Consider the following 27,329-nt stretch of genomic DNA (forward strand, 5'->3'; position numbering starts at 1 on the left):
TATTATCCCCAAATACTAATTATCCAAGAGAAAACACCTTCATGTTTCCTACCTCAGAATTACTCGGTTGTGGTTTTATCATGCATTTTCTAAGACTTTCACCCCCTGATCTAGAGAAATCCTTCTTGTCTTCCTTCCTCCAGGTTCTAGAACTGTTCATTCCCACCATCCACAGCAAGGCCACCATTAAATTTCCAAACACAAGCTCCCATTTTCTTGGGAATTCCCATCACTCTGTCTAAGTGTTTGGGAGTCAGTGCATTCAAACTGATGTTGAGATTTTGTTTTCACAGAAGTAAATGTTAGAAGAACTTGGGAGAAGTACTTTCATATTTGTCAAAGTTGTATGGAGACATCTATTTTATAGTAGTGGATTCAACTAGGGAGTACTATTTCCCTTTTACATGGGATCTAAGTAATGTATATGATTTTAGGTGATATTTTGAACTTCAATTTCATGAAATATTTCAAGAACATGTAATTCTCTTTGATCCCTCTTCCCGTAGCTGGACATTTGCAGACCATTAAATGTCAAGCAAGAATTGAATTCACTAATTCCAATTACCTTACTTTAAGTAAGAGTAAATAGGCTATAAACATCTAGAAATTAGGAGACAGACTAAATGTTTTGTTTTTGTGGTTATTTATATCCATTCCATCTTCTTATTAGATCATGTGAAACAAGAATTGAAGAATCAGAGACTATGCAGTCATAGCAAACATACTCAATACAAGTAGTCATCAATATAAGTAGATAAATTAAGGGGGGTGTGGGAATAAATGCCTTTCAGCAACATATTAATGGATCCAACATGTGTTCTGAGTAGTTTCTAAATTTTCCAATGGTAAAGCATTGGCTGTTTTCGATTAAAATGCTCAGTGTTGAAATTAAGTAATCTACATGGATATTCATTACATTCTAATCAGTTCACCTTTCTTTGTTCACAAGACTGTGACAATTGTATCAAAAATATATACAAAATTCAAAAAAAAAAATATATATATATACAAAATTCAAAATTCTTTAGATGAGAGATCCAATTGCTGATCCGCATGGGCACAATGGCTTACATATTTCTTTTTTACCTCTATGAATAACAGATTCTGTTATATTTAGTTATATTGCCAAGTATACAATTGTAAGAAAGACTCATTGATTAAGTGCCGTTACCCTCCTAATTCCTCTTTATTCCCAGTGCTTTGTTGATCAACCAAACATTTTCGTGTAATTAGATAATTATTTAAGGGGAGTAATAGAAACTGAGTTAGACAGTTTTTGAAATCTAAAAATGTACTGGACAAAACATTTATTTGATTTATGAAAAACACATTCAAACCTCTTCATTGAATTTAGAACTAAATATGATTAACACTTGATCTGCATTAGGTTAAAGCGGAATAGTTAGCGAGTTTTAATTTTTACCGTAACATTAATAGTCAAAAGGAGAAACAGAACCTTAAATTCAGACATCAGCTAAAAAATTATATCCTTAAGGACAATGACGTAAGTGATACAGTTAGAATTTATGATTCATCGAAGATCATCTAGTGTTATGTAATTCATAATGTGACATTTTGTTTGGAGAAATAAGAGTATTTCTTACTATAGCTTCATAAATAAAAATTTACATAAGAGTAAAACTAAGCATAAAAATAATAACTCTGTAACTGTCATAATGTGATGATGATAATTGCCTAAAGGAAATCTACAAAATTGTCATCTGTTTTTAAGTCTGGAGGCTGTCCAAAGTCAGTGAGTTAAGCAGAAGAATCAAATATCAAGGTTGAAAATTCTGAAACTTCTCCTGATACAGCTTCATGTGTGGAGTAGTTGAATATTGCTTAGCATAAGTTAAATTTTTCCATACTTGCCTTTTCCTCATTTCTTCCTCAACTTTAAGTTTATTGTAACTTGCCCTGTTGTTTAAACAGTAAAGAAGTTGATTTGCCAACTTTAAATTAGTTTATTCAATTATCCAAGAAATTCCCATATCGTAACACACGAACTAAAGCAATGTTTTAACCTCCATTTAAATTTTTAATACATTTGAATCTGATAGAAAATTAAGAGACCAGTCGTTAAACAACTCCGATATTCCTTTGTAATAATGCATCATACTGATGACCTACCGCATGGTAATTCACATTGCTAGTCTGAAAAGTGATAGCAAGAGTCTGTATTTTAAAATTTAGTAAGACATTTTCTAAAAACAAAGATAACAATATATCTAACTCTATGAAATAACAGGAAGCGCAACAGATAACGATGCCCCACCAAATGTCATCATTTGATGCCAACAAATAATATCAACATTTAATTTAAGTTGTTACTCGTTAATTAAAAATGGGCAATACACCTGAAAGTCAGCCAACTGAGTCTAACTCAGAACAGAAAAAGTGAGAAGTTCAGATAAAATATTTTCAGTGGAAGTACACACATGCACTGTTAAAACATGCGTTTAGATGCTACATCTGAGACTCAACCAAACATTAACAGGTGGTATGGAGGATCCTGTTTGATTTAGAACAGGTAAAGACTTATCTGTTTGTTTGTTGTTTGGCTTTTCCTTTCCGTATATCCCTCTTTTACTTTCACCTCTGTTCAAAATGAGTAAGGCAAATTCTGTGAAATGATGATATTTGAACACTGGCATTAAAACTGAGACTCATTGCTTGTTAAAAAAAAAAGGTCTCAAATGATCTCCAGAAGAATTCGGCAAATATGGGGTACCTTATAATAAACAAGCCTCCTCTGATTTTAACTCAATGGTACGTTATTTGGGCTTCAAGACATTTTGTCACTTTGTGGTAGTTTTTTGCTAATGACACAAATGCTTTGGAGAGGACTTAGTGGCTGGGCCCATGCAGTGACTTTCACTTGGAATAATTGGACCCTTCTGTACTTGATTTTGGCTACATAGGTAATTATAGTCAGGGCTACATTATTACGTTTTGTGACTGCCTATTGTAAATCCAGACAAAGAACCTAATCACTGTCATATTATGCCTTGAATATGGGGTGGTTTCACTTAGTTGATGGATCCTTTTGAGCAATTCCTCGGCAGTCTTTTACTTCACTCTTCAGCTTCTGCATTACTCTAGTGTTCTGTTGTTTAAAAACACACACACACGCACGGTTCCTTCATATGTTTGCTTCTTCAGAATTATATCTTTTGGACTATGTATCACAAGGGCTTTACTGTTATCGAACAATCATGGTAATATGAAACCAATGAAACCAATGATCAGAAATCATAATTATTTAAATTAAGAAAAGCAGCAGAAAAATGCCCTTGCTGATACTTTTTTGCAAGAAACTGTCGTACGTGGAGCACAATGTAATCATTTTTCTGAGACAGAATGAGGCTAGTAGACTAAATTTGGGTGATTGTCTACTTCAAATATTAAAAACGCAAATTTAGTCCAGAAGAGTCTGAATTATAATGAAATATTGGGGAAAGGGATTTCCCAAAGTCTACTTGAATCATGGCTCTGAAATAAGCCTATAGCTTGATTTAAACTTGTTTACAGACATGATACCCCACCCCCAGAATCACATTTTAATTTTTTTTAAAGGAATTATTCATTGTGATCCTGTTGTATAGATTTTTCCCTTATACTGAGGTTAATCTATGAATATTCACCTTAAAAATGAACATTGGTTTTGTCAATGTTCCTGGACTGTTACTCACTTGAAAGGTTTCCTGATCATCTTGAGAGCATAGTTGCTATTATAACTCATTGTAACCTCACCTGTATGTTGTAGATGGAACCTCAGAGGTTGCTTTATGGTATTTACCTAGTCCTCTTTTAAAAGAGAACACAAGCCTTTGGAAAAATATCATGGGATGAAATTAAAGCCCCGTCTCAAGAGTTCAACTCTAATTTTGAATCTTTTATTTTAGACAAATTTGTAAAGAATTTCAAGACCTCTTGAGCCAAGATAGATCACCGCTGGGATCCTCCAGACCCACTCCAATTCTAGACCTTGACATCCAGAGACACTTAACACATTTCAGGTAAGAATCATTTTTCAATTTGTTCAGACTCTCTTTTAAATTGTTAAAACCATCTTTATTAACCCAGACATGTTTGTAGTCCTATCACAGTTCCATTTAGAGATAAAACATATATATATATATATGGTGACTGCCTGAAATTTTTGAAATTCCAAGCACCTAAGATCAAATTGTAAAAATAGTTAAAGCATGAAGCACTTTGGATCAGAAAATTTATATCTTTGTGTGATTTCAAAGAACCTGTGACTGTGAGCACTATTATTTCAAACAATAGCACTTTTAGATCAGGATCCTGAAATCCTTTAAACAGTTCTTTACCTTGATTAGGTGAATCGTTGAATGGGCAGACGATGTGATAGAAACTAATGGGACACCCTAGACTGATTTTCCAGGAGTATATGCTAATGATTTCTCTGCAGTTAGAAACTGCGCATGGTTCTTAAGGTAGATCACACAAGCATATTTTAAAGAACCCAGGATGTATTATTGAAAGTATATCTTAAATTTAATCTTCTGAAATTCTTTGGAAGAGAATAGACTATTTTCCTTGGTTAATTTATGCCCTGGTTGCAATGTGGAAATGAACATGATAATTTTTCAGGTGCCTTCCAAATGTTAAACTCTAGAATTCTAATGCCTACATGACATTTCTCATCAATAAAAATTTTTATTTATCCTCTTTTTATTATCATTTAGTTTAAAAAAATCAATATTAAGGAAAGACCAACATAATTAAGTTTCAAAATGCTTTCAATACCTCTCAATGATTATAATGCTTTTGAGGAAGATATTCTGTTATACAAAATAATGGATATTTAAGTCAGTTGGAATTTTATCTGCAACATCAGAGACTTTTAAATAAAATACTTAATTTTTCATCATGTCACAATACTCCTCAAGGTGTAATAGACACCTCTCTGAAGATTAAAGGATTTGTCTTCTAAAAATGCACCAAATGTAGGATAAGTTCCCAGGACTTTTCTTCTACCATTCAATTGGGTTAGTGAAGGTGAGTGTACTAAAACTGGGAGAAAGCGTAGTGCTCAAAAGTTAAGAGCAAAAGGCTTTGGAGTCAAGAGAACGGTCTTCAATTCCAGACCCTTAATACATCTGAGCTGGGTTATTTGGGGTAATGTATGTACTCTTCTCAAGCTTTTCTTTCCCTAGCTTTTAATGGAATAAGAACCACTCCATTACATGGTGGTAGTGAGCTAAAATGAGAAAATGAATACAGAGTAAGCATTCAATAAATGATATACTGTTTACTGCACCACTGATCCAAGTTTAAAAAGTACAAACTGCTCTACTATCATATCTGTACAAATTTTTTCCACATTTTTATTTGTATACATACTTAAGAGATGAATAGTTTTTACAGAAGTTCAATTCACAGCTTAATAATTTTTATACAAGTTCAATTCTGGATTTAAGGAAGTTTGTTGAGTTACAGATTTACTCCAAGAAGGAACTTACTGTTGGAATACAGAGAACTGGGGCTCTCTGTCATGTCTGCTAGGTCATTTCCAATCACAGAGGTCACAGCCTTTATTGGACAGTGAGCTGTCCTTTTTCAGGCTCAAAACAGACTACGGCATCAATGGGTAAATTGGATATCAGCTACAGTGTAAAATAAATAGGCACGCTATTTGTCTGTTTAGCGTACGCACGGTCTGCTAATTTGTTGATACCTGAGTCATCTGCCAACTCAATGCCACAGAACTCTTTAGAGAAAACTTTCATTTCTAAACTTGAGCTGCATGTTTCCTACACGTGCTTTATATGCTCTTTGGTTCCTCCCCATGCAAAATATAGTAACAAGCTAGTCTAGAATTACCCAGAGAAGCTAGTCTGATGTTTCCCAGAGAAAAGCTAAATATATGGTAAATTGTTCCTCCTCATTCTCCGTAAAAAAGAGAGATTACATTTTGGGTATAAAACTCTCGAGAAGATATACGGCTGCAGTTCTCAGTCACAACAATTTGAAACGTACAGCCATATCTTAACACATTTAACATTACATGGTATATCTACTTATAAAGGTATCACCTATAAAACTTTGGTATTATTGTTGATATGTTGAGTAGTTTGCTATCAGAAAGTTATGACTCCCATTTAATATTCTATTGTACATGTATGCCACATCTCGCTTATCCAGTCATCCATTAGTGGATACTTTGGTTGCTTCTACCTCTTGGCTGTTGTGAATAGTGCTGCTCTGAACATGGGTGTGCAAATACCTTTTGAAGATCCTGCTTTCAATTTTTTTGGATATATGTCCATAAGTAGAATCACTATGTCTATGGTCATTCTATTTTTAATTTTTGAGAAAATGTCATATTGTTTTCCAATGTGCCTGCACCATTTTACATTCCCACCAACAGGGCACAGGGTTCCAATACCTCTACCTCTTGTTATTTATTGTTGTGATTTTATTTGCGGGGCAGATAGTAGCTATCCTAATGAGTGTGAGGTGATATCTCATTGAAGTTTTGATTTGCATTTCCTTAATGATTATGATGTTGAGCATCTTTTAATATGCTTCTTGGCCATTTCTATGGCATCTTCGAAGAGCTCTTTATTCACATCCTTTGCCCATTTGTAAATCTGGTTATTTGCTTTTTGTTGTAGGAGTTCTTTATATATTCTGGATATTAACCCCATATTAGATATACAATTTGTAAATATTTTCTCCCACTCTGTAGGTTGACTTTTTATTCTGTTGTGTTCTTTGATGCACAGAGGTTTTTGATGTAGTTCAATTTGCCTATTTTTATTTTTGTTGCCTGTGTTTTTGGTGTTATATCCAGGAAATCCTTGCCATATCTAGTGTCATGAAGCTTTCCCCCAACTGTGTTTTCTTCTAAGAGTTTTAGGTCTTATGTTTAGATCTTTGATCCATTTTGAGTTAATTTTTGTATATGGTGTAAGATGTGTCCAACTTTATTTTTTTGCATGTCTTAAACAATATTCTTTTAAACAAAAGTTTTAAACATGGTTGACATTTCCAATTAAAATCCAAATTTAAGTCTCCTGATGTGAACCAAATTTAAATGTGTGGTTTTTTTGGTTTTTACTATGCATTTATTAAAAGTAGCCTCAATAAAATATCTTAATAGGACTGTAAAATCAACTTGTTGCCTGACCTTGGAAAAATACCTCACACTTTAGAATTGTAGCTCTTAAACCTGGGTTCATAGTGCAATTTCCCTTAGAGCTTTTTAAAAGTCTTGAGGCCAAAAAAAAAAGAAAAAAAAAGTAGACAAAAGGGAATTCCCTGGCTGTCCAGTGGCTAGGATTCTGTGATTTCACTGCGGAGGGCATGGGTTCGATCCCTGGTTGGGGAACTAAGATCCTGCAAGCTGCATGGCATTGCCAAAAAAAAAAGTCTTGAGGCCTGAAGTACACTTTTAAAGATCTGATTCAATAGGTCAAGTGAAGAAAAACATTTCTAATTCTTTTTTTTTTTTTTTTTTTTTTTTTTTGCGGCACGCGGGCCTCTCACTGTTGTGGCCTCTCCCGTTGCGGAGCACAGGCTCCGGACGCGCAGGCTCAGCGGCCGTGGCTCACGGGCCCAGCCGCGGATGGGATCTTCCCGGACCGGGGCATGAACCCATGTCCCCTCCATCCGCAGGCGGACTCTCAACCACTGCGCCACCAGGGAAGCCCTCTAATTCATTTTTAAAGTGACACTGAGAATTATGTAAAGTTCTGTCTTATACTCTAATGAATTAAAGAACTTCTTCATCTATTATCCTGCTAATAATCTGGGTAACAATGTGTTAGCATGGAAGATGTCTCTTTCATAATTTCCTACTGACGGTGGTAACTTTAATTTGATAGAAGCATCAGCTCAAGAGAAAAATGTGTTAGAAAGGAAACGTATCACATCTGACGTTGAAAACAGTCCATTAGCAGAGTCTGATTTTCCACTGTTTTTGCTGAGTGCTGTCTGGGAAAGAAGTAAGGAGAGAGTGTGACTGGATAAGCATAGAGACGACTCTGATTAGTAGCATCGACGCGTGCTACTATTTTATTTCGTCAGAATCTCCTTCCCAGTGCAAACCACTTGAATTACATCTTCCAGGGTGGCTGATTTGGTACCTGGAGAACGATGGCTTACTTTCAGCAGATTGAATATGTCTAGGTAGAGCTAGGGAATGATCTGGCCTTGTAAAGCCCAGATGACTACTTCCAGTTTTCTGTGGTAACTGACATATCAGGGTGCTCTGGGAAACTGTGGGGAGAGTAGTGACCCTTCTCGTGATTGACTCAGCCTGGAAAGCTGCTCGTTTCTATCAAAATGACAGGAGGCAGGTTTATCCATTATTTATAATTTACTGAGTACCATCCAAAGTGTATATTGCTTTAGAGAACAGAGCAGACACCACAGCATCTACTGGAAAGGGGAAGACGATTGATTGAAATCTGCGGAAGTCCCCACAGACACAGTTCCCCGGAATGGTAATGGTAATTAGACCAAGGTGGCGTGGGGCTTCATGGACAGAACAGACTCAGCTCAGATGAAACCAGAGCCCTAATTTTCTGAAATGTTAGGAATTCCCTTCTTTGAGTACTCAAGAAATCTTAATAACTTTGCCCTTCTTTGTGTCTTATGTTCTCATAATATCCTTGAATCTAACGTCAAGCAAAAGCACGTTGAACAACGTAAATAAGGGGAGGAAGCTAGACTATTTTTAATGCTCAGTTCAGAAAAAACAACCTGTTGGAAAAATGAGGTTGTTTTCTTTCTCAACACCCACCTTGGGAGCATGATATTTTACTGTTTCTTGTATTTTACTGTGCTAAGGGCAGGTGGTGCAAAGATGACCAAAGGATTGTCCCATCTTTAAGTACTTCTGAAGTGGAAGACAGTTACATACAAAGACTTAAAATATAACATAGAGAGACTATAAGAGTGTTAAGTAGAGTGCAGGTAATTACCTGGGATAATTGGGAAAGGATTTCCCCCTTTTTTTTTACTGTAAATATTTTTTTATTGGAATATAGTTGATTTACAATACAGTGTCAGTTTCAGGTGTACAGCACAGTGATTCAGTTTTACATACATATGTATCTTTTTTTTTTCAGATTCTTTTCCCTTATAGGTTATTGCAAAATATTGAGTATAGTTCCCTGTGTTATACAGTAGGTCCTTGTAGGATTACCTCTGTCTATCCACAGTACTTAGCACATAGTATGTGCCCAATACCTATATGTTACTAAATGTAGAATACGATACTAACTCTGTTTTGTCTTGGATATATTCTCCTCTGGTTCATTCCCAGGGCCTTGGTGTTTTCATTGGACCATGGGCTGGGGAAGTGAAATGTTCAATGTGCTTAAATTCTTCTATTTGAGTCACAAAGTATACTGACATCACATCTTCTTAGAAATAGACCCTCCTACAACTCCCGTAACGCTTTGGAAGTAAGAAATGCATAGGCTGTCCCCGATGTCTGTGTTTGCTGGTGATTACATTCTCCTCATTGATTCTCAGTGTTGGAAGGCCCCTTAAGTTCCCCACTCTCCTCCAGCATTTGAATCTTCCCTCCAACATCCCTGTCAAGTTGTCACCCATCCCAGGCTCTATAACTTCCAGTGATAGGCTGCTCTTTTCGTGCCTCGGCATCCCTTCTATCTCTGACAACTCTTATTAGCAATGCCTTCCCTCCGTTGGGGCAAGATCTGTCTCCCTAACATTCCCACTCCTTGGGGGCCCTGTAGAGTCAGTTTAATCCTGTTTCCCTCCCAGTTTCTAGAGGCAGCGCTCATGTCTCTCTGAATTTTCTCTTCTTAGGCCGTTCATCCCCCTTCTCTTTGTGTTCTACGTATGACATGCATTCCAGTCAACTCAACTAGAATCTTCTGAGTGCTATGTGCTTGACAACACACTGAAGATAGGATGTGTATCTCTATTTAAATGTGAGCACGTCTTCTCCAAGGAGCCTAAGATGTGTATAGTTTTTGTTTTTATTTTTTCATTTTCTTGGGATGGGAAAATGGTGGGGAAGGTAACCAGGAGTGGAGGATTTTATTAATCTTGTGAAAGCATTTTTAGTGTCAGAAGAGAAATAAAGAAATTTCAATTAAATCTCTAATCCCAAAAGAAAACATCATAAAATAAATTACATGCCTAGGCTTAGATTTAAGAAACAGAATTATTGACTCCTTCAGGATGTTCTGCCAGTTCAAGGGGACTTCGAAGACCATTTTATTTAAGAATGTTGGAAATAATAGGCCCGAATTGTGAAGGGAAAAAAATCCTATGTTTTCCACACTGAAGCTCCTTTATGTAAGGCTGAAATTAAACTTTAAAACTTTAACCTAGACTCCAAAAGTGCACTTACATTCTCAACTGCGAAGAAAGACATACCTGTAAGTGGTCTTATTCACTACTTAAATAAAAAAGGACAGCCTGTATTTGCATAAGAGAAAAAATCCTCTTTCCCTTGAAGGAAAACTTTCAATAGAAAAAAATGTAGACTATAAAATAAAACAGGCAACAGTTTTCACTTCCTTAGCAGATAAGTGGAACCATGATGCCCTTCGTGCACGAATCTACATTACATTACTTACCTTTACTTAACATTAAGCAGGAAATTAAAGTGTAAATCAGTTGCCAGTATTTATTGTCCTTCACAAAGTGCGTGGCCCCAAACCAAATGCTGCAGGAGTTATGAACATAAAAACATCTATTGCAGGTCATTTGATGACATTTTAATGGATTTTTAGGTTCAGCACATAGGAGACTGGTAATTCAAACAAGAGGAACCAGAAGCAACTGTTTCTAATAAAAATTTGCAAACATTGTCCCCTAACAATTACATGTGAATAATTTGGTAAATTTGTATTTAAATAATTTCTATCTTTGTTGGTCTGTGGGTTGGGGGAGAGACAGCACGAAATCATGGGCAATACTCAGAATGGATGTCAGGGCGTCTAGCTCAGTCTCCTCTCGGTTTCCGGCTGGAAGTGTGGATTTAGAGCAGACATTTACCAGTCTGGCCTCTGCAGGTTCGTCTGTAAATTGACAACAGTTAACCTGGATGATCTTGAAGGCTCCTTCTAAGCTTCTTTATTCCATTCTCCATTTACTGCTCAATCAATCATTTATGCTGTGTTTCCATGTGATCTCGCTTCCTCTCTCTGTTGTAGCAACTTGTTCATTTAAAAAAGTCAACAGCTGATGGAAACCATATATTTGGTGGTGAGCACACTGTTGTATATACAGAAGTAGAAATATAATGTGCACATGAAACTTACATAATGTTATAAACCAAGGTTACTTCAATAAAAAAAAATTCCCCAGAAGTCAACAGTTGACTAAATTCATCTAAGAGAGCACGAGTCCTCAGCTTAGCATTTTCCTTCCCCTATTCTACAAAGAAAATATGGATTGTCTGATACGGAGAAATATAAGGACATGGTTAATTTATCCCCCAAAGCTCTATTTCCATATGTAAAAAATAGGGTGGAGATATCAAAAAAAAAATGTCTTTACCTTCAAAAAATTGACTTGGATGTGATTGACTTTGGTCTCTCCTAATGTGTGTGCAATGATTATACCCTTAGCTTCCTTTGCTAATGAGATGGAGTGAAGTAAAATGGAATCACAAAGACTCAATCCCTTTGGGACCTCAGAGTAAGTGGCTGAGAAAAACAGGAGAAATGTGACCTTAGAGTGGTGGATAGGCAATCACATCTCCCAACCTGACAGAGGTTCAGGACAGTCATAAATGCACTTCTCCAAAGTGAGTTTCATAGTCCCATGAGCTGCTCCTTGAAAGTGTGTCATGGTCAAGTGTTTTTTTTGGCTCAAGAAACCCTGACTACCATACTCCTCTAGAGGTACGCCAATGCAATTATAAGCTCCCCAAACTGTTTTTGAATGGAAGGAATGCTTAGCTTCCTGTCTCCAAAACTTGATCACAGAAACTGTTTTTTCTCAGAATACCTATTAACATTCCATGGAACTAAGGCTCTGCAGAAGTTCTTGGGGGAAATGCTGGAAAAGTTCATCTTCCTCTTTTACCCAGGGAGGTTAGCCAACCCGGTATTTAGGTGTCATTTCTTGGCTCTAAGGGAACACGCCTAACTCCCTAGCTACATTTAAACTATTCGGTACTGTTTCTAAAATACTGATGTTTTGGACCCATCCCAAACCAATTAAATCAGGATCTCTGAGGTGGGACTCGCACGTTGGCATTTAAAAAAATAAACTCCCTGGGTGATTCTTGCATGTATCTAAGGTTGAGAACCACCACCTAAAGAAACCATAGAACATTTGTGGGTGCTGTTAAGGCCTTGCTAACAAGTGGGTTGCTACTCACTGCCAGAGAACCATATACCTTAATTATGCACCTCAGTTAAACTCCATTTTAAAAGCCCTGGGGGCTAGGGGATAATATAATTTATGTAGAAAATAAGCACAATCAGTCAGTTTCCTTTTTCTCTGCTTCCTCAACCAGTTTGGCTAGAAAGGATAGATGCCATCAAGTTCTGGGTGCTTAAGACCCAGCTGCTTTCCTCGGGCTGAGGTCTCTTCCCATGACCTATATTCAGGAGTTGTGCCACTTCAGAGAGATGAAGCATCTTCCCCTCATGGTTCTGAAAAGAACTAAGGTTTTACAGAGAGGCCCCACAATCCTTTGCTGGTGTTCTCCAGGGTCTGTCTCCCAGCCTCCTGCCCTCATGGCTGTTCTCACGAGTGGAAGAAGGCGTTTTTCACTCTGCCACCTAAAAGAGTAGTGAGGAGTACAGACTGAGCCTCAGGCTACAGTTGGATCTAAACCTGCAGTCTCTGAATAATCCAGGAGAGAAGGAAAAGGAGGCTTGTCTTCCCTTTAAATCTTGCTGCCTGCATGCCTCCCAGAGGCCGGAAAGCAGAACTGAGGTTGATAACAGTGGCATCTCTATGCTATTCGGAAAATCAAAGGTACATGAGACCAAACACCCACTGGAATGATGCAACATAACAAAATAATAGGAACAGTAGCCCAAACTATTTCAACCTTTACACACACCAAAAACTTTTCCAGATAGAAAGTTGAAATTTGACAAAAAAAAAAAAATCAGCTTTTGCTTTAATTATCTAAATGCCGATGGTAGAGTATTTTCTCTTGATTTTCAGTCTTCTAGCCTGTAGTATAATAGTATCTACTACTTCCAGCTTTTTGTATCCCCAAAGAAAGCTAGAAGAATCCGTCCTTAGTTGTCAGACACAACTGAGTGAGGCAGTCCTCAGTGGCAAATAGGAATGAGACTTTTATTTTCCTTTTAATCCTGTTAAATCAGTGCTCCCTTAGTAGGTGGAAAGGATGTGTTTGAGCCTAGGCCCAACTCTTTTTTTTAAATTCAAGTACAGTTGACTTACAATATTATATTAGTTTCACGTGTACAGCACAGTGATTCAGTATTTTTACAGATTATACTTTATTAAATGTTATTATAAGATAATGACTGTAATTCCCTGTGCTCTACAGTATATCCTTGTTGCTTATCTATTTTATACAAAGTAGTTTTAGCTCTCTTTTTTTTTTTTTTTTTTTTTTTTTTAGTTTTATCTCTTAATCCTATAACCCTAACTTGCCCCTGCCCCCTTCCCTGTACCCTCTGGTAACCACTAGTTTGTTTTCTGTATCTGTGAGTCTGTTTCTGTTTTGCTATAGTCATTCATTTGTATTATTTTTTTAGATTCCACGTATAAGTGATTTCATACAGTATTTGTCTTTCTCTGTCTGACTTATTTCACTAAGCATGATATTCTCTAGGTTCATCCACATTGCTGCAAATGGGAGGTTTTAATTTTGTGTGTGTGGCTAATACATACCACATCTTCTTGGTCCATTTATCTGTTGATGGACAGTTGGGTTGCTTGCATATGTTGGCAATTATAAATAATGATGCTCTGAACATTGGGGTACATGTATCTTTTTGCACTAGTGCTCTCGTTTTATTTTTTCTGGATATATACCCAGGAGTGGAATTGCTGGATCATACTGATAGCTCTATTTTTAGTTTTTTGAGAAACCTCCGTATGGTTTTCCACCAATTTACCTTCCCATCAATAGTGTATAAGGGTTTCCTTTTCTCCACATCATCACCAGCATTTGTTATTTGCAGACTTTTTGATGATAGCCATTCTGACAGGTGTGGGGTGATGTCTCATTGTTGTTTTGATTTGAATTGCTCTAATAATTAGCAATGTTGAGCATCTTTTCATGTGCCAGGCCCAACTCTTGCCAAGATAGGAAGAATTCAGGGGAAGATTCCATAGGAATTTGCTTTAGGCTATGTTTTAGAAAATTGCCTGAGTGGTTTAATTTGAATTCGTTTAGACAAATCAATTAAAGTAATGATAAAACATTTCCGAAGGACAATTAGAGCAATATGGAAGCAGCTTTGTACCATGTCTCTAGCGGACAAGAAAGCTGGTGAAATGTAAACCATATTCACTTAGATTAAGGACAGTTAAGCAGCTCTTGTTCCTCTGGTATATGTTCATTCAGAATCCTATATTAACCTGTATTCCAAGTAAGCACTGAAGCTTTGGAGAGTCTAAAGATAAATACGTAAGGCCTTGTCCACAAGCAAAAGAAATTCATTTAGCCAGAGATCACAGGGGGTTTGTGAAATTTCTATTATAATTATAATTCCTCATCATTAATGTCAAATAGTTTGTAAGTATAAATACTGTTGGAGTTAAAGATGGGTTGTTAATAACACCTTATTCGCAAAATTACACAGGGAAAAAGGATTATAATTTATTCTTTTTCAAATAGCAATCTCTTTTCTACCATCCTCTATGTCCTCTTTCATTTCTGTCTCCATTTCTTCAGTTTTAATCCCACTGATAGAGAATACATTTTGAACTGTTGCAGTATATTTTCCCTTAAAAAGTTAAAATCTATATCTATAGGATGTATTCAGGTTAATAAAAACAGTGTTAAGTCAACAACATGTACATGTGCACGCACACTCAAACAAACACCGTCTCCCTAGAAAGGGTGGTTCTACCCTGTGGTATCTCTCCAGCTGCTGAGATGTGAACACACTTTAACACTTAGGGGGAAAGTCAAAAGTAGAGCTTCACCTCTGGATCCAGCAAACAGCCAATTTGAAGAGATGGTTTATGTGGAAGAAAGATGCTCTAAAGAAAGTTAATTAGGAAGTCTAGCAAAATAGGAGTTTTTAAAACCACGAATAAAATTAAGAAGATGACTGTTAAATATAAGTTACATTTTCTAGAACGTCAGGTGCGTAAACTTCAGCAGTCTGGATTTTCTCGGCAGGTGTCTGTCAGAACCCTGCTCCTCAGGGTGAAATAGGAAAATTAAACCAATGAGCTGGAATCTGCTTAGACAGAGAGAGAATAGTTCAAGGTAAATGGAGTTCTAAGCCTGACTAGCTATGATCTGAAGCTCACATCTTGATCCTCCCTTTATGGTTTAGACTTACTGATTTGGTGTGCCTTTTCCCTAAGAATTGCTTGAGTCAACTCTCTCCCTCTCTCAATATACCGCAAACAGATATGTTTTCCTTAATCTTTCCTAAATTTCACATCATTGATTTAGCCCACCAACTAAGCTTTTTACCAGATGAAGGTATTTCAGCACTCCGGTTCTGCTAACCAGTGCAGGAATTTTTCTCTCTGTTTTAATACCAGCCATTAAGTTACAAATCCATGACGCCGTCAATCACATTGTCAATTAAGATGTGGAGGAGAGTGGGATTAATGGGAAGGTCTTGCAGCACTCCACTGGAAACTGAGGACCCTTTAGCCCTTGTTAACTCAATTATTACTGAAGCCATGCAGCATTTCAGCGATCACTTCTATTTCTTAAATATTAGCCCTTACATTAGTAATAACCCATTACATGAACAAATTGCAATAATCCCATTCAATGGAATACCTACCAGCAATAAAAAGAGATAATCTATTGATAAACACCAAAACATGGATGAATCTCAAAATTATTAGGCAGAGTGAAAACAGACGGTCATAAAAGTCTATAGACTTCATGATTCAATTTATACGACATTTGGGGGAAAAAGTAAAAACTATAGAGATAGAAATTAGAACACTGATTCCCAAGATCTGGGGGTGGGGAAAGTGCATTGACCGAAAGGGATCACGAGAAAATGTTTTGGGTAATGGTGGTCATTACACAACTGTATGGGTTTGTCAAAATTCAACGAACTATATACCTAAAAGGGCTAATATTATCGTATGTAAATATAGTCGGTATACCTGATGTTTTAATATATCCCATTTTAAGAAATTCGTTAAGGACTAATTAAATGGAGTTTAATAACCTAGAATTTCTAAAATCTGCCTCTTTTCTCCTGCTTTAATTATTAAGGCACGTTACTCTGTTCCATTTCACTACTTCCTCCCCATTTTCCATGATTTTTCAAAGGTTCCCTAACCACTCAAGTGTCTCAGAAACACATGCCTCTGTTTTCCTTATCCTGAAATAGGAGTTTCCTATACTTGAAAAAAAAAGTTGCAGTTCCATTAATACCATTGCCAGTTTTAAAGATTAAACTCTTTGAAAAGAAAGCGAAGTTTCTTAATTACCATTGAATCTTTCACTTGCTAAGGTAGCACTCTCTCCCCCAGGCCTCTCTCTGCATTGTTCCTCTTCCTCATTCTTGGAACAGAACTTCATACTAAATCCTACAGGCCTGGGCAACAGAGTCTCCTGAATGAAACCGAGGAAACGTTAGTCTTTGCTAAGTCAATTATTCCGTACACGGGAGTCCCACCTCTTCTTCCTCAAGGCTGCTGCCTCCTGGAAGTGATAAATGCCCAGATGCTGGCAGCAGACGACGTCAGGTAGAGTGTATGTTGACAGTAGGAGCGCTCTACCTCAGTCCTGTTTGTTTTAGTTGTTGCTGTTGCCTGGTGGTTTGGTTTTATTTTGTAACAACCCTTCGTATTTTTCTTTTGTTAAGATTAGACTCTAACTTTCTTTTAAAATTGAATTTCATTTATTTATATTTTATTTTTGCCTGTGTTGGGTCTTCGTTGCTGTGCGTGGGCTTTTCTCTAGTTGTGGCGAGGGGGGGCTGCTCTTTGATGCGGTGTGCCAGCTTCTCACTGCGGTGGCTTCTCTTGTTGTGGATCATGGGCTCCAGACACACGGGCTTCAGTAGCTGTAGCACGCGGGCTCAGTAGTTGTGGCACTTGGGTTCTAGGGCGCGCGGGCTCAGTAGTTGTGGTGCACGGGCTTAGTTGCTCCGTGGCATGTGGGATCTTCCCAGACCAGGGATCAAACCCGTGTCCCCTGCATTGGCAGGCGGATTCTTAACCACTGTGCCACCAGGGAAGTCCGAGACTCTTAAGTTTTGATTACCAGTTTATGGTAAGAACTCAAGCCACAGATTGTCGGGGATACATATAACATCTTATCTGCCACTTATGTTAAAATCTAGGATACTTCGATGATCACTTATGCTCTAAGTGATATGGCTGCATGTAGCTCCCACTTTGATGATGAGATCTTACCCTCACTTATCTTCTTCCCATTGTCTTCTCTGGGCTCTAGTTTTACGTTTTTGGTGGGGAATGTTATTCCTTTCTCCTCAGAATTCTATTTAAGTTTTCTCATCACTTTGGCAAGTTTCTATCCTTTGGCAGGAGCTCATCTTTTTCAATATCTTAATCGAGGGAACAGGAAACTAACTCCTTTTTTTCCAATATCATCCAAGGTACTTTGAAGGTTGAGTGGTTTTTATATTGGCTGAAAAAAAAAAGAGGGAGGACAAACAAAGGTACACAAGCAGGAATGACCATCGTAGGTTTGAGGATAGAGAAGAGATAAGCCTTTCAAAAATAAAATAATAGAACATATGATTATAAAGGGTGAAGGAAGGAGAGCTGGAAAATGCAAATACACTAAGAAATCTGATACAACATTTGTATTGTCTGCCACTGTTCAGCAAACTGTTTGAAACGTGGCATGAAGATGATACATCTATTTTTTTTTTTTTTTTTTTTTTTGCGGTACGCGGGCCTCTCACCGTTGTGGCCTCTCCCGTTGCGGAGCACAGGCTCCGGACGCGCAGGCTCAGCGGCCATGGCTCACGGGTCCAGCCGCTCCACGGCATGTGGGATCTTCCCGGACCGGGGCACGAACCCGAAGATGATACATCTAGAACAATGCTGATTGTCTCTCTAATTTGTCTACTTGAGGACAAACTTTTAGATGAATTTAAATTTAGAAGGACTTCTATATTTTGACAACCTACTTCAAACCATCATGGCTGCTGTTTAGCCCAGGTAATATTTACTTGTGAAATGCTCTCTGATATTAAATCTGATGAAAATAGATGCAAATGCCAACTATAACATAAAGATTAAATCTGTGGCTAAAAAATAATATTTTCTAAGGGCAAAAAAATGACCTTATCAAAGATTTTAGAGATTTGACTATAGTGTGTTACCTTACAGATAGATGACCTTAGTTTATTTTCTGTCTAGGACTGAAAATCAGCCTCTTCTTTCTGTTTTTCTCTTATTTTTCTGTAGACTCTACATTATCCCTTTTCTCCTTTTCGTATGTCACTGTGAATGAGATATATACCTATTTTTCAGGAATGGCTGGGGCTAAAAGACAAACATGACATTCCCAGAAATTCTCTTAATCATTCTGTGATTTCACATTTTGCTCTGTGTTGTTCTCGTATAATATTAGATTAATTATTTAGATTCATAAACCTTACTGAAAACTGCTAGAACAGAGGCTATACCTTGCTTTTAGCATCATCCTATGTAGTGTTCCATGCATAATTTTGATGTGCAGGTAATGTGAAATCAAGGATATTAACAACATTTACATAATGTTTTTTATGCTGAATGATAACACTTCGAGTCCTTACTTTTTTTTTTTTTTTTTTTTGCGGTACGCGGGCCTCTCACTGCTGTGGCCTCTCCCGTTGTGGAGCACAGGCTCCGGACGCGCAGGCTCAGCGGCCATGGCTCACGGTCCCAGCCGCTCCGCAGCATGTGGGATCTTCCCGACCGGGGCACGAACCCGTGTCCCCTGCATCGGTAGGCGGACTCTCAACCACTGCGCCACCAGGGAAGCCCAAGTCCTTACTTTTCTTATGTTGACTATTTCACAGTTTGAGACTTATCTGTTGAGATAAGTGGTTTTTCAACATCTATATCCTTCTGTCATGTCCTTGGTTTTAAGAAGTGTGCCATAAGCATTATACCAGTGAATTGAAGCTTAGTGCTGGAAAGAAACTTGCAGATGTTTTCATCAGACTGTTGTTGTCTTACAAGGCTACATAACTTCCCACAAATCACACAGTGCCCAAGGTTGAAGGCAGTGTGAAGAACTCTGCACAAGGAGGTCTCAATCCAGGGCAAAGGTGACAGTGCACTTTACCAAAGACCAGGTACATATTTTAGAAGTAAGGAAGGCCATCAGTCAAGAAGGGATGCCAGCCTGAGAATTTTTCATTATGGCAACCACTCTTCTCAACATGGAAAAGTAAAACATTTATACAGACCCACCTACTTTGTATCTGGCCTTTTAGAACCCTGGTCTTAGACAGGAAAGTGAGGAGGAATGATCTTCCAGGTCTACAAGTCTGCCCATAGAACAAAGTTAAGTTAGAGAAGCTGAGCTAAAACTGTCAACAGAATGCGATTTCTCACAGAGAAGGTGTAAAACGCACCCACAGCCTGAGAGGAACATAGATAAGCACAGAGGCAGTACGGAATTTCTCAGGCAGATTATTCAACATTTCTGGATATCAGTTTCTTCACCTGTAAAATGGAAATAATAATACTTACTTCTTACAGTTGTTGACAGGATTATGTGAGGAGGTACAGAATAAGGCAGTTAGAGCAGGGCCTGGCATGTGGTCAGGACTCAGATATTGGCTATTAACCTTAATGTTTACCCAAGTGGAACTAAATTCTGTATATTCAGCCTAGATGAAAAGGGGAGTCACAACTGAGAGAACACGGCAATAGAGAGGAAAAACAAATTATCTAATGGTACGAGGAGCCCTGAACAGGAGTGAAACAAAAGAAAAGAGGCAGTTTTTGCCCAGGGCCAAGCATCTAGACACTAATAGATGGCTTCATTTGGTTCTTTCTTGCAGGTGCCGCCATGATTAGTTCTTCTAGCACTTCGGTTAATTCCATTTAGTCCTTCCTCCCCGATTAAGTCCTAAAACATTTGGATTCCCCTCTACTTATATCATTGGAGATATAGAGCTGAAGTCAGTTTTCCTGCTCACCAATGCAACGTATGGATCTGCTTGAATTGTGATGATGCCTTATATTACAAACTTTGGTATACATAGTTGGCAAAACATTGACCAGTCTTGTTTTCTAAATAATTGGAGACTGAAATCTTTTTTTCTTTTTAACATACGCTAATTATGACTTAGGCATAGGGCAGGCTTTGTAAAATGTCTGGATGAAAGATGGTGGCAACCTATAAAATATAAAGGACATGCGGAAAAATTTACTCTCAGCGTGAACGTTCCACAGCCGACAATAGCTACCATTTATTGGAGCACTTCCTAAAAGTCTGGCATCGTCTTGAGTCTTATGTGTGTATTAACAGAGCAACAACTCCATGTGCTAATCTTATTATTATCACCACTGAGGCATATCAGTAGGCTGCCTGAGATCCTAAATCCCTCATCTGCAATATTTTAAGATCTTGTAATTTTTGCCCCTAAAGATTACATACCCTGGGCTTCCCTGGTGGCACAGTGGTTGAGAGTCCGCCTGCCGATGCAGGGGACGCAGGTTTGTGCCCCGGTCTGGGAAGATCCCACATGCCGCGGAGCGGCTGGGCCCGTGAGCCATGGCCGCTGAGCCTGCGCGTCCGGAGCCTGTGCTCCGCAACGGGATAGGCCACAACAGTGAGAGGCCTGCGTACCGCAAAAAAAAAAAAAAAAAATTACATACCCTCAGAAGGATAACTAGCTAGTTAACAGATTGTGAAGGATGGTACTATTTGATTTTAAAACTGCTAATGGGACTTCCCTGGTGGCGCAGTGGTCAAGAATCTGCCTGCCGATGCAGGGGACACGGGTTTGATCCCTGGTCCGGGAAGATCCCACATGCCGCGGAGCAACTAAGCCTGTGCGCCACAACTACTGAGCCCACTCCCCCTAGAACCCAAGTGCCACAACTACTGAAGCCTGCTTGCCTAGAGCCCGTGATCCACAACAAGAGAAGCCACCACAATGAGAAGCCCATGCACTGCAACAAAGAGTAGCCCCCGCTTGCCACAGCTAGAGAAAGCCCGCACACAGCAACAAAGACTCAATGCAGACAAAATAAATAAATAAAAATTAATTAATTAATTTTAAAAACTGCTAATATCACAATAACTGTAACAACCTTGGGCTTGTAAGCAATTAATGGCTTCATATATTGAATATACAATATATATGCCATGCTATTTATAGATAGATACAATATATGCATGATATATGTCAGTCATGTTTTTCTGTATTTTACAAGATATGAGTTATGGGGAGAACCTGGCAGTGTCACTTCAGAAACAATGGACGCAAATGAACCATCTGGGTGGGTTTTGTTCACAGAAAGAATGAATCTACACTTACGTGTTTGTTCGGCTAGAGATGATATTTGTTGTGGTTGGAAGGGCTACCGATGCTGAAGTTGCTCCAGCCCTCCCTATGCTGGCTTACTAGTTATGATTATTAATGAATTAGTCAGCTGCGGAAACCCCCCGAAAGAGTGGCTTCCATTAGATAGAATTTTATTTTTCTCTCATTTAGGAGACCGGAGGTGAGTAGGTTCCTGCCATCTTGTTTTGTCCTCAGGTGCACTGCTCCGTAGCTCTTTTGAGAGGAAATAGAAGGCACACCCTCTCCTTTTAAGCAGGTGGGAATTGCAAACATCACTTCCTCTGTGGTCTATAGTGGAAGGATTAGCTCTGTGTCTAAACTTAGCGGCAAGGAAAGCTTGGGAATGTTGTCTCCAGCGGGATGGCCTTGTGCCCAGATAGAACTCCATAACCTTGAAGAAGAGAAGAATGAAGTTAGAGGAGCAGCTAAACACCAGGCACCCTCGGCCAATTTTGATCTCTTCTCGTGTGATATATGCTTATATAAGCATATGTCCCGTTCTTAAGAAAACGAGATGATTCCCACACTATAGAAAGTTGTATTTTCTGGCTTTCTTAATGAGATCGAGACTCAGAGTCAAGTCGTGCGTTTAAACACTCAGAGCTGCTAATAATTAGTGCCTATCAAGTCTATCAGTGACGTTTTCTTCCAGATAGTCCCTGAATTTCTTATTGTTCAGAGCAATACATTGACTTGCGTCTACCTTCCACAATGCTTGGCGCCGTTTCGGATCACAATAAATGCCTGTTTAATGGACTGTTCTGGATTAAATGGGGGGATCTGTTGCCCCATATCATACTGCAAATTGCTCATCTCTTTTTCCTACCGCTTCTCATTTCCAGTTTGATCACTCATGGCTTTGGGACCCCAGCAATATGCGCAGCCCTAAGCACTTTCCAAACAGTCCTCAGTGAAATGCTAAACTACTTGGAAAAACACACTACTCACAAAAATGGCGGAGCGGCGGATTCTGGCCAAGGACATGGCACCTCGGAGAAAGCCCCCCTGCGGAAAACTTCAGAGGCTGCTGTGAAAGAGGGCAAAACAGAAAAGACAGACTAGCTACATCAAACAGAATCTATTTCCAGAGAGTCTTGCTGCTGATATTTTTTCTAATATATATATCATTGAGGGTGATTAATCTTCCGTGGACCAAATCTCTGCCCTCCCCCAACCCTCCATAAAAAACAAAAACGGAAATGAAAACTGAAACAAAAAAGGACAAAACCAAAAAAAAAAAAAAAAAAAAAGACACACAAAAAAGGAAAAGAGCAGTGTAACTGTGTGATGAAATTGTCACCTTTTAATTTTATGTTATGATAAACTCCTTTTGTGCACGTAATTTATTGTTCCGAATTATATACATCACAGTTTTTAAGCACTTCTGGACTTTGGAGAGGCAGCACATGCTTTTTCACATCTAACTGATGCACTTTCTTATCCAACTCTGTAGTTAGGGATCAGAAAGCATGACCAAACTGGACTCCACCACCAGCGCATACAGCACCAGTCTTTCTTGACTTAATCCCCTATAACAAAACAGTGCCTCTTTCCATTAAATAGACCAATCTGGCAATCAATCCATCAATACATGCTTTGGGAACTGAAAAGGGCAGTCATGAATCTTTGTCCTGTGAATTGACAGCAATTTAAAAATTTCGGTCACCGCTAACCCACTTAACTACCAGTGCCTTGGTGGTATTTAAAAATTCCAGAAAACTCTGTCCCCTCTTTGTGTGACTATTCCACCCCACCCTAGGTCCATTTTTTAAAGAAGAGACTCGGCAGAATATTGAAGAGAAAAAAGATGACCTCTCCTATCCATTCTCCTCACTTCCCCAACCTAACTGTTCAAGGAAACAGACTGCATATACTGGGTCAGGTCAGGCTGGATATAGGAAAGGGTAGCTTTGCCACTTGGGGTCCTGACGGAAAGCTGTGGTATTGTCTTGCCTGGAAAAGCAAGGAAGTAGGAACAGCGATCTTTCCAGGAAGCCCTGCCGCTCAGAGACAGAAGAGGAGCCCAGGGAACTAGTGGAGGCCCCTCAAAGTGTTAGCGGCCAATGATTGTATGGTTAAAATGACAGCCGTTATTCTTTTTCTACTTTTGTGATTCTGCTACCTGCCCGATAGCTGTGTTCTAAACCGTTAGAGGCACAGAAGCATTCAGGTCTGTGTTCAATAAAGAAAACAAAAACAGAATGATCAGAGAAGGCTTTTGCTTTTAAGATGCTTCCTTTTTTCATAGCTTGTTCTTAAGCTTTATTGTCCTGTAGTTATAATACTGAAAACAAGAGGTTCCTGGCTGCAAAGGCCAAGGGCTAATTGAATGAAAGTTCAGACCATTAAAACTTGAATGTGTCAAGAAACCTGACTGGTACCACATAGTACTAACCTTTCTACTGTTAACAGTTTTCAAAGTTCTAAGCAAATACAGATGTAGGTCATCGTCTATGAAAAAAATCATTTAAAAAATATGTGGACTCCAGACATCATTTAGCATGAAAATATTCTCCTCTCGTTAACATATATCAATTACTTTCAGAATGTCTCTGCCACATTATAACCCATGAGGAATATTATTATTTTTTTAATTGAGAGAAAATTGCTTAAGAATTTTCATCAAGAGATCACAGAAAATATTTTTACCTAACAATAATTCTTAAAATCATTCGACTTTTATCTTCAATCTTATACAGGAAAGAGGAACATAATCAATGAATATCTAAATTTTCTAGACTAAATTCAGTTAACAAAACACACTAGTAAGGAATTCTATAATAAAGGGGTTTTATAGTTACACAGTAGAAGAATTTAAAATAAAGAAAATGTAAAAGTAATGAATTGTGACTTCATGAGTTTATCTAGTTCCATTTTTAAAATTTTACCGTTATTCATGGCTTTAAATTTTTTTGAAATAAAATAGAATAAAGCTGAGATTCTGCTGCAGTTCCAAATTTCATCACAAAATAAATTGTTTCCATTTACATGAAAATTCTCATACTGTAAAATATACATGTGAAACAAAAATGATGAATATTTCAGTTTAATAAGTAGTAGGAAAGCTATATACACATAATGTGGGCTACTAATATTTCCTTAATGAAATTTCCACATTGACTTTTATTCCTTTTATTATTAACAATACATATGTATTTAATATGGCATTTTCATATGCATATCTGCTAAGTACTTAATGTAGTTATATACCATGTCAAATGTTTACCCACAATCAGATAAAAAATTAGATCTGGCTTATAGTACCAGCTTACTTCTCAACCCATAGTTGTGACTAGTTGGGGTTCTTAACACCTCAATGGGGTGTTACTATTTATTAGCCTTGGAAACAGAAGTATAACTATAACTACAGTGCATATTATTTACCAGGATTTTGGGTGTCTTCAGAGCCTTAAATGGACAGCACCCATCATTTAACTTAACCAGCCATTAGGACATAAGTGAATTAATGGACTGGTCATGTTTAGAGTAATTATTTATTATCATATTTAATAGACATTGTTAACATACCTACTTTTGCCTTGTATATAAGGTACTCAACACTTTTTAAATAAATGAGTAAATGAATGTGTGTGTGTTCTTTGTCCGAAGTGGGCCAAAGGACTTTTTACTTTTGATTTTTTTTTTTTTTTTGATACCCATCGCTTCAATCTGGCTGGCTTCTTCCATGGTAATTTATGGATAACACATTTTAATGAACAGGGAAATATTTCCACTCTATCACATTAGTTGCAACTAGATGCATTTAATATAAAACAATAAAAACAAGTAGGTAAGTATCATAATTTCAACAAAAGTGAAGTTATAATTGTTATCAGTATCATAGTTTATAGTTAAGGAAGGTAGGCCACCAAAATCTGATTTTCAGTGTTACAGTCAATAATAAAGCAATGAAAAAGCTTTCCAGATTAACTACCACTGGCCAAGACAATTTGTCCAAACCTCTCATACTTACTCAAAATTAATATACTTAAACTTAGGAAAAATGGAGTCAAACTCCTATAAAAAGAAATGTTCATTTTAAGGCTGTTTCAATAACCAATTTAAATGCCACTTCTATGGTTATTTCACTAGAGTTACCATTTGACTTAAGTTTGGTGGTTCTCGAAAAATAAAGGAAAACTCTGAATTATTCTATATCTTCTTCTCTGGAAAGATCAGATTCCTGGGAAGATGCCTAGTCTATTCTCCTGCACCCTTCTTTTCAGATGCTTTAAAAATGGGTAATTCTTTCTGGCTTTGCAGTTCCTTTTTCCTTTCCCTTCTTTGAGGGTGAGTTTTCTTCACTGTCTAAGACAGAACATGGTCCTCTAGCACCTATAAGCATCCTGACCCTAGTGTGACAGTGATAAGAATTTGACTCTTGTCACCTGGTGCTTAAAGTAAATGTGTCAATGAATTATCCTTGTTAAAATGAGTAAAACAGTATAATTTCATTACCCTATACTTTCTTCCTTTTGGGCTTCTTTGGAGGCATTTCTGACCAGTGCAATTTTTAAAATGTGTCAGCATCCTTTACACAATGAATATGCCATCTCCCTACAAAGGCCAAGTCAATATATGAGAGGTGACCTGACATAGTGACTAAAAGCGTAGACTCTAAAGCCAAATAACCTGGGTTCAAATCATGGATCTTTCGTTTGCTTCTGTGTGGCCTTGGGAAAATGGCTGAACCTCTCTGGGTCTCCATTTCCCCAACTGTAAAATAAGGATAATAATAGATACCTACTCACAGAACTACTGTCAGAATCAGAGCTAATATATATAAATTGCTAAGAGCAGAATAGGGGCATGGTTAGTGCTATGTGAGTGTTAGCTATTGTCATTAATATTTAGAGTTGGGACAAACCATATTTTTTATCTAGATATCAGTTTCTCCTCAGTTTGTTGAATCCTTCCTTTATGTCAGGCTCTGTCTTAGAGACTGAAGATAAAGCGAGGAATAAAGCATTTTCCTTACGAGTTTCTCGCAGTCTCCTAGGAAGATCCCAGCCATCATAATATGGTAAGTGCCCTGATGTAAATGTGCACGAGTTATCCCAACACAAACCAGACCCAGGTCCTGGGAACTGAGGGGAGGAGAGGGGAGAGGGAGAAATCAAAGGAGGGGTTGTAAAGGTGGAAGGGAAGGGAAAGGTGGAAACCAGGAAGAGGAGACTTTACGGTTCTGGGCGAATTAAAAATATTTGGGGCAGGATGTGATTTTGAAAACTAACCAATGCCATTTATATTTCTGGTTATTCCTATACCTCCGCTCCATTTTCGAGGGCACCTAACATTTTGTCCATACTGCCTCAGGGAAGGAACTTGACCCAAGGGAATGCAGGCTACAAAGGAATTGAACTTTTATACAAGTTTTCAGTTTCAAAATCCTAGGCCTTAAGGAGGACTTGAGGTTTAAAAGTATATCAGTCCGGACCTTTTTCCTTCCTCCGCACAGACACACACACACACACACACACACACACACACACACACACACACACGGAGACACAGACACATTGGAGCCCATAAAACAGTTCCCAGTTTGGTGAAAGAAGGAGAGGATTAAAGAAGAATTGAAGAAAGGGTAGCTGTCGTTGCATCTCTCTGAGAAGGGGCCATATCCTGGGGGTGCGCCTGGTGATAGAGGGAACCATGTCTTCACCCCAGAGGAAG

General features: G+C 38.1%; 1 protein-coding gene across 1 annotated transcript in view; it reads left to right on the forward strand.

Annotated features, from left to right (window-relative positions):
- Positions 1 to 22,883, forward strand: part of TFAP2D (transcription factor AP-2 delta) — a 54,642-nt gene extending 31,759 nt beyond the window's left edge. Inside the window, exons 7-8 of the mRNA XM_065885750.1 lie at positions 3,906 to 4,019; positions 22,496 to 22,883. Coding sequence (XP_065741822.1) covers positions 3,906 to 4,019; positions 22,496 to 22,715 — 334 coding nt within the window. The 3' untranslated portion in view covers positions 22,716 to 22,883. The remainder of the gene's footprint in view (positions 1 to 3,905; positions 4,020 to 22,495) is intronic.
- The last annotated feature ends 4,446 nt before the right edge of the window (positions 22,884 to 27,329 follow it).

Source organism: Phocoena phocoena, chromosome 10 (genome assembly GCF_963924675.1).
Source record: "Phocoena phocoena chromosome 10, mPhoPho1.1, whole genome shotgun sequence".
NCBI classification, from domain to species: Eukaryota; Metazoa; Chordata; class Mammalia; order Artiodactyla; family Phocoenidae; genus Phocoena; species Phocoena phocoena.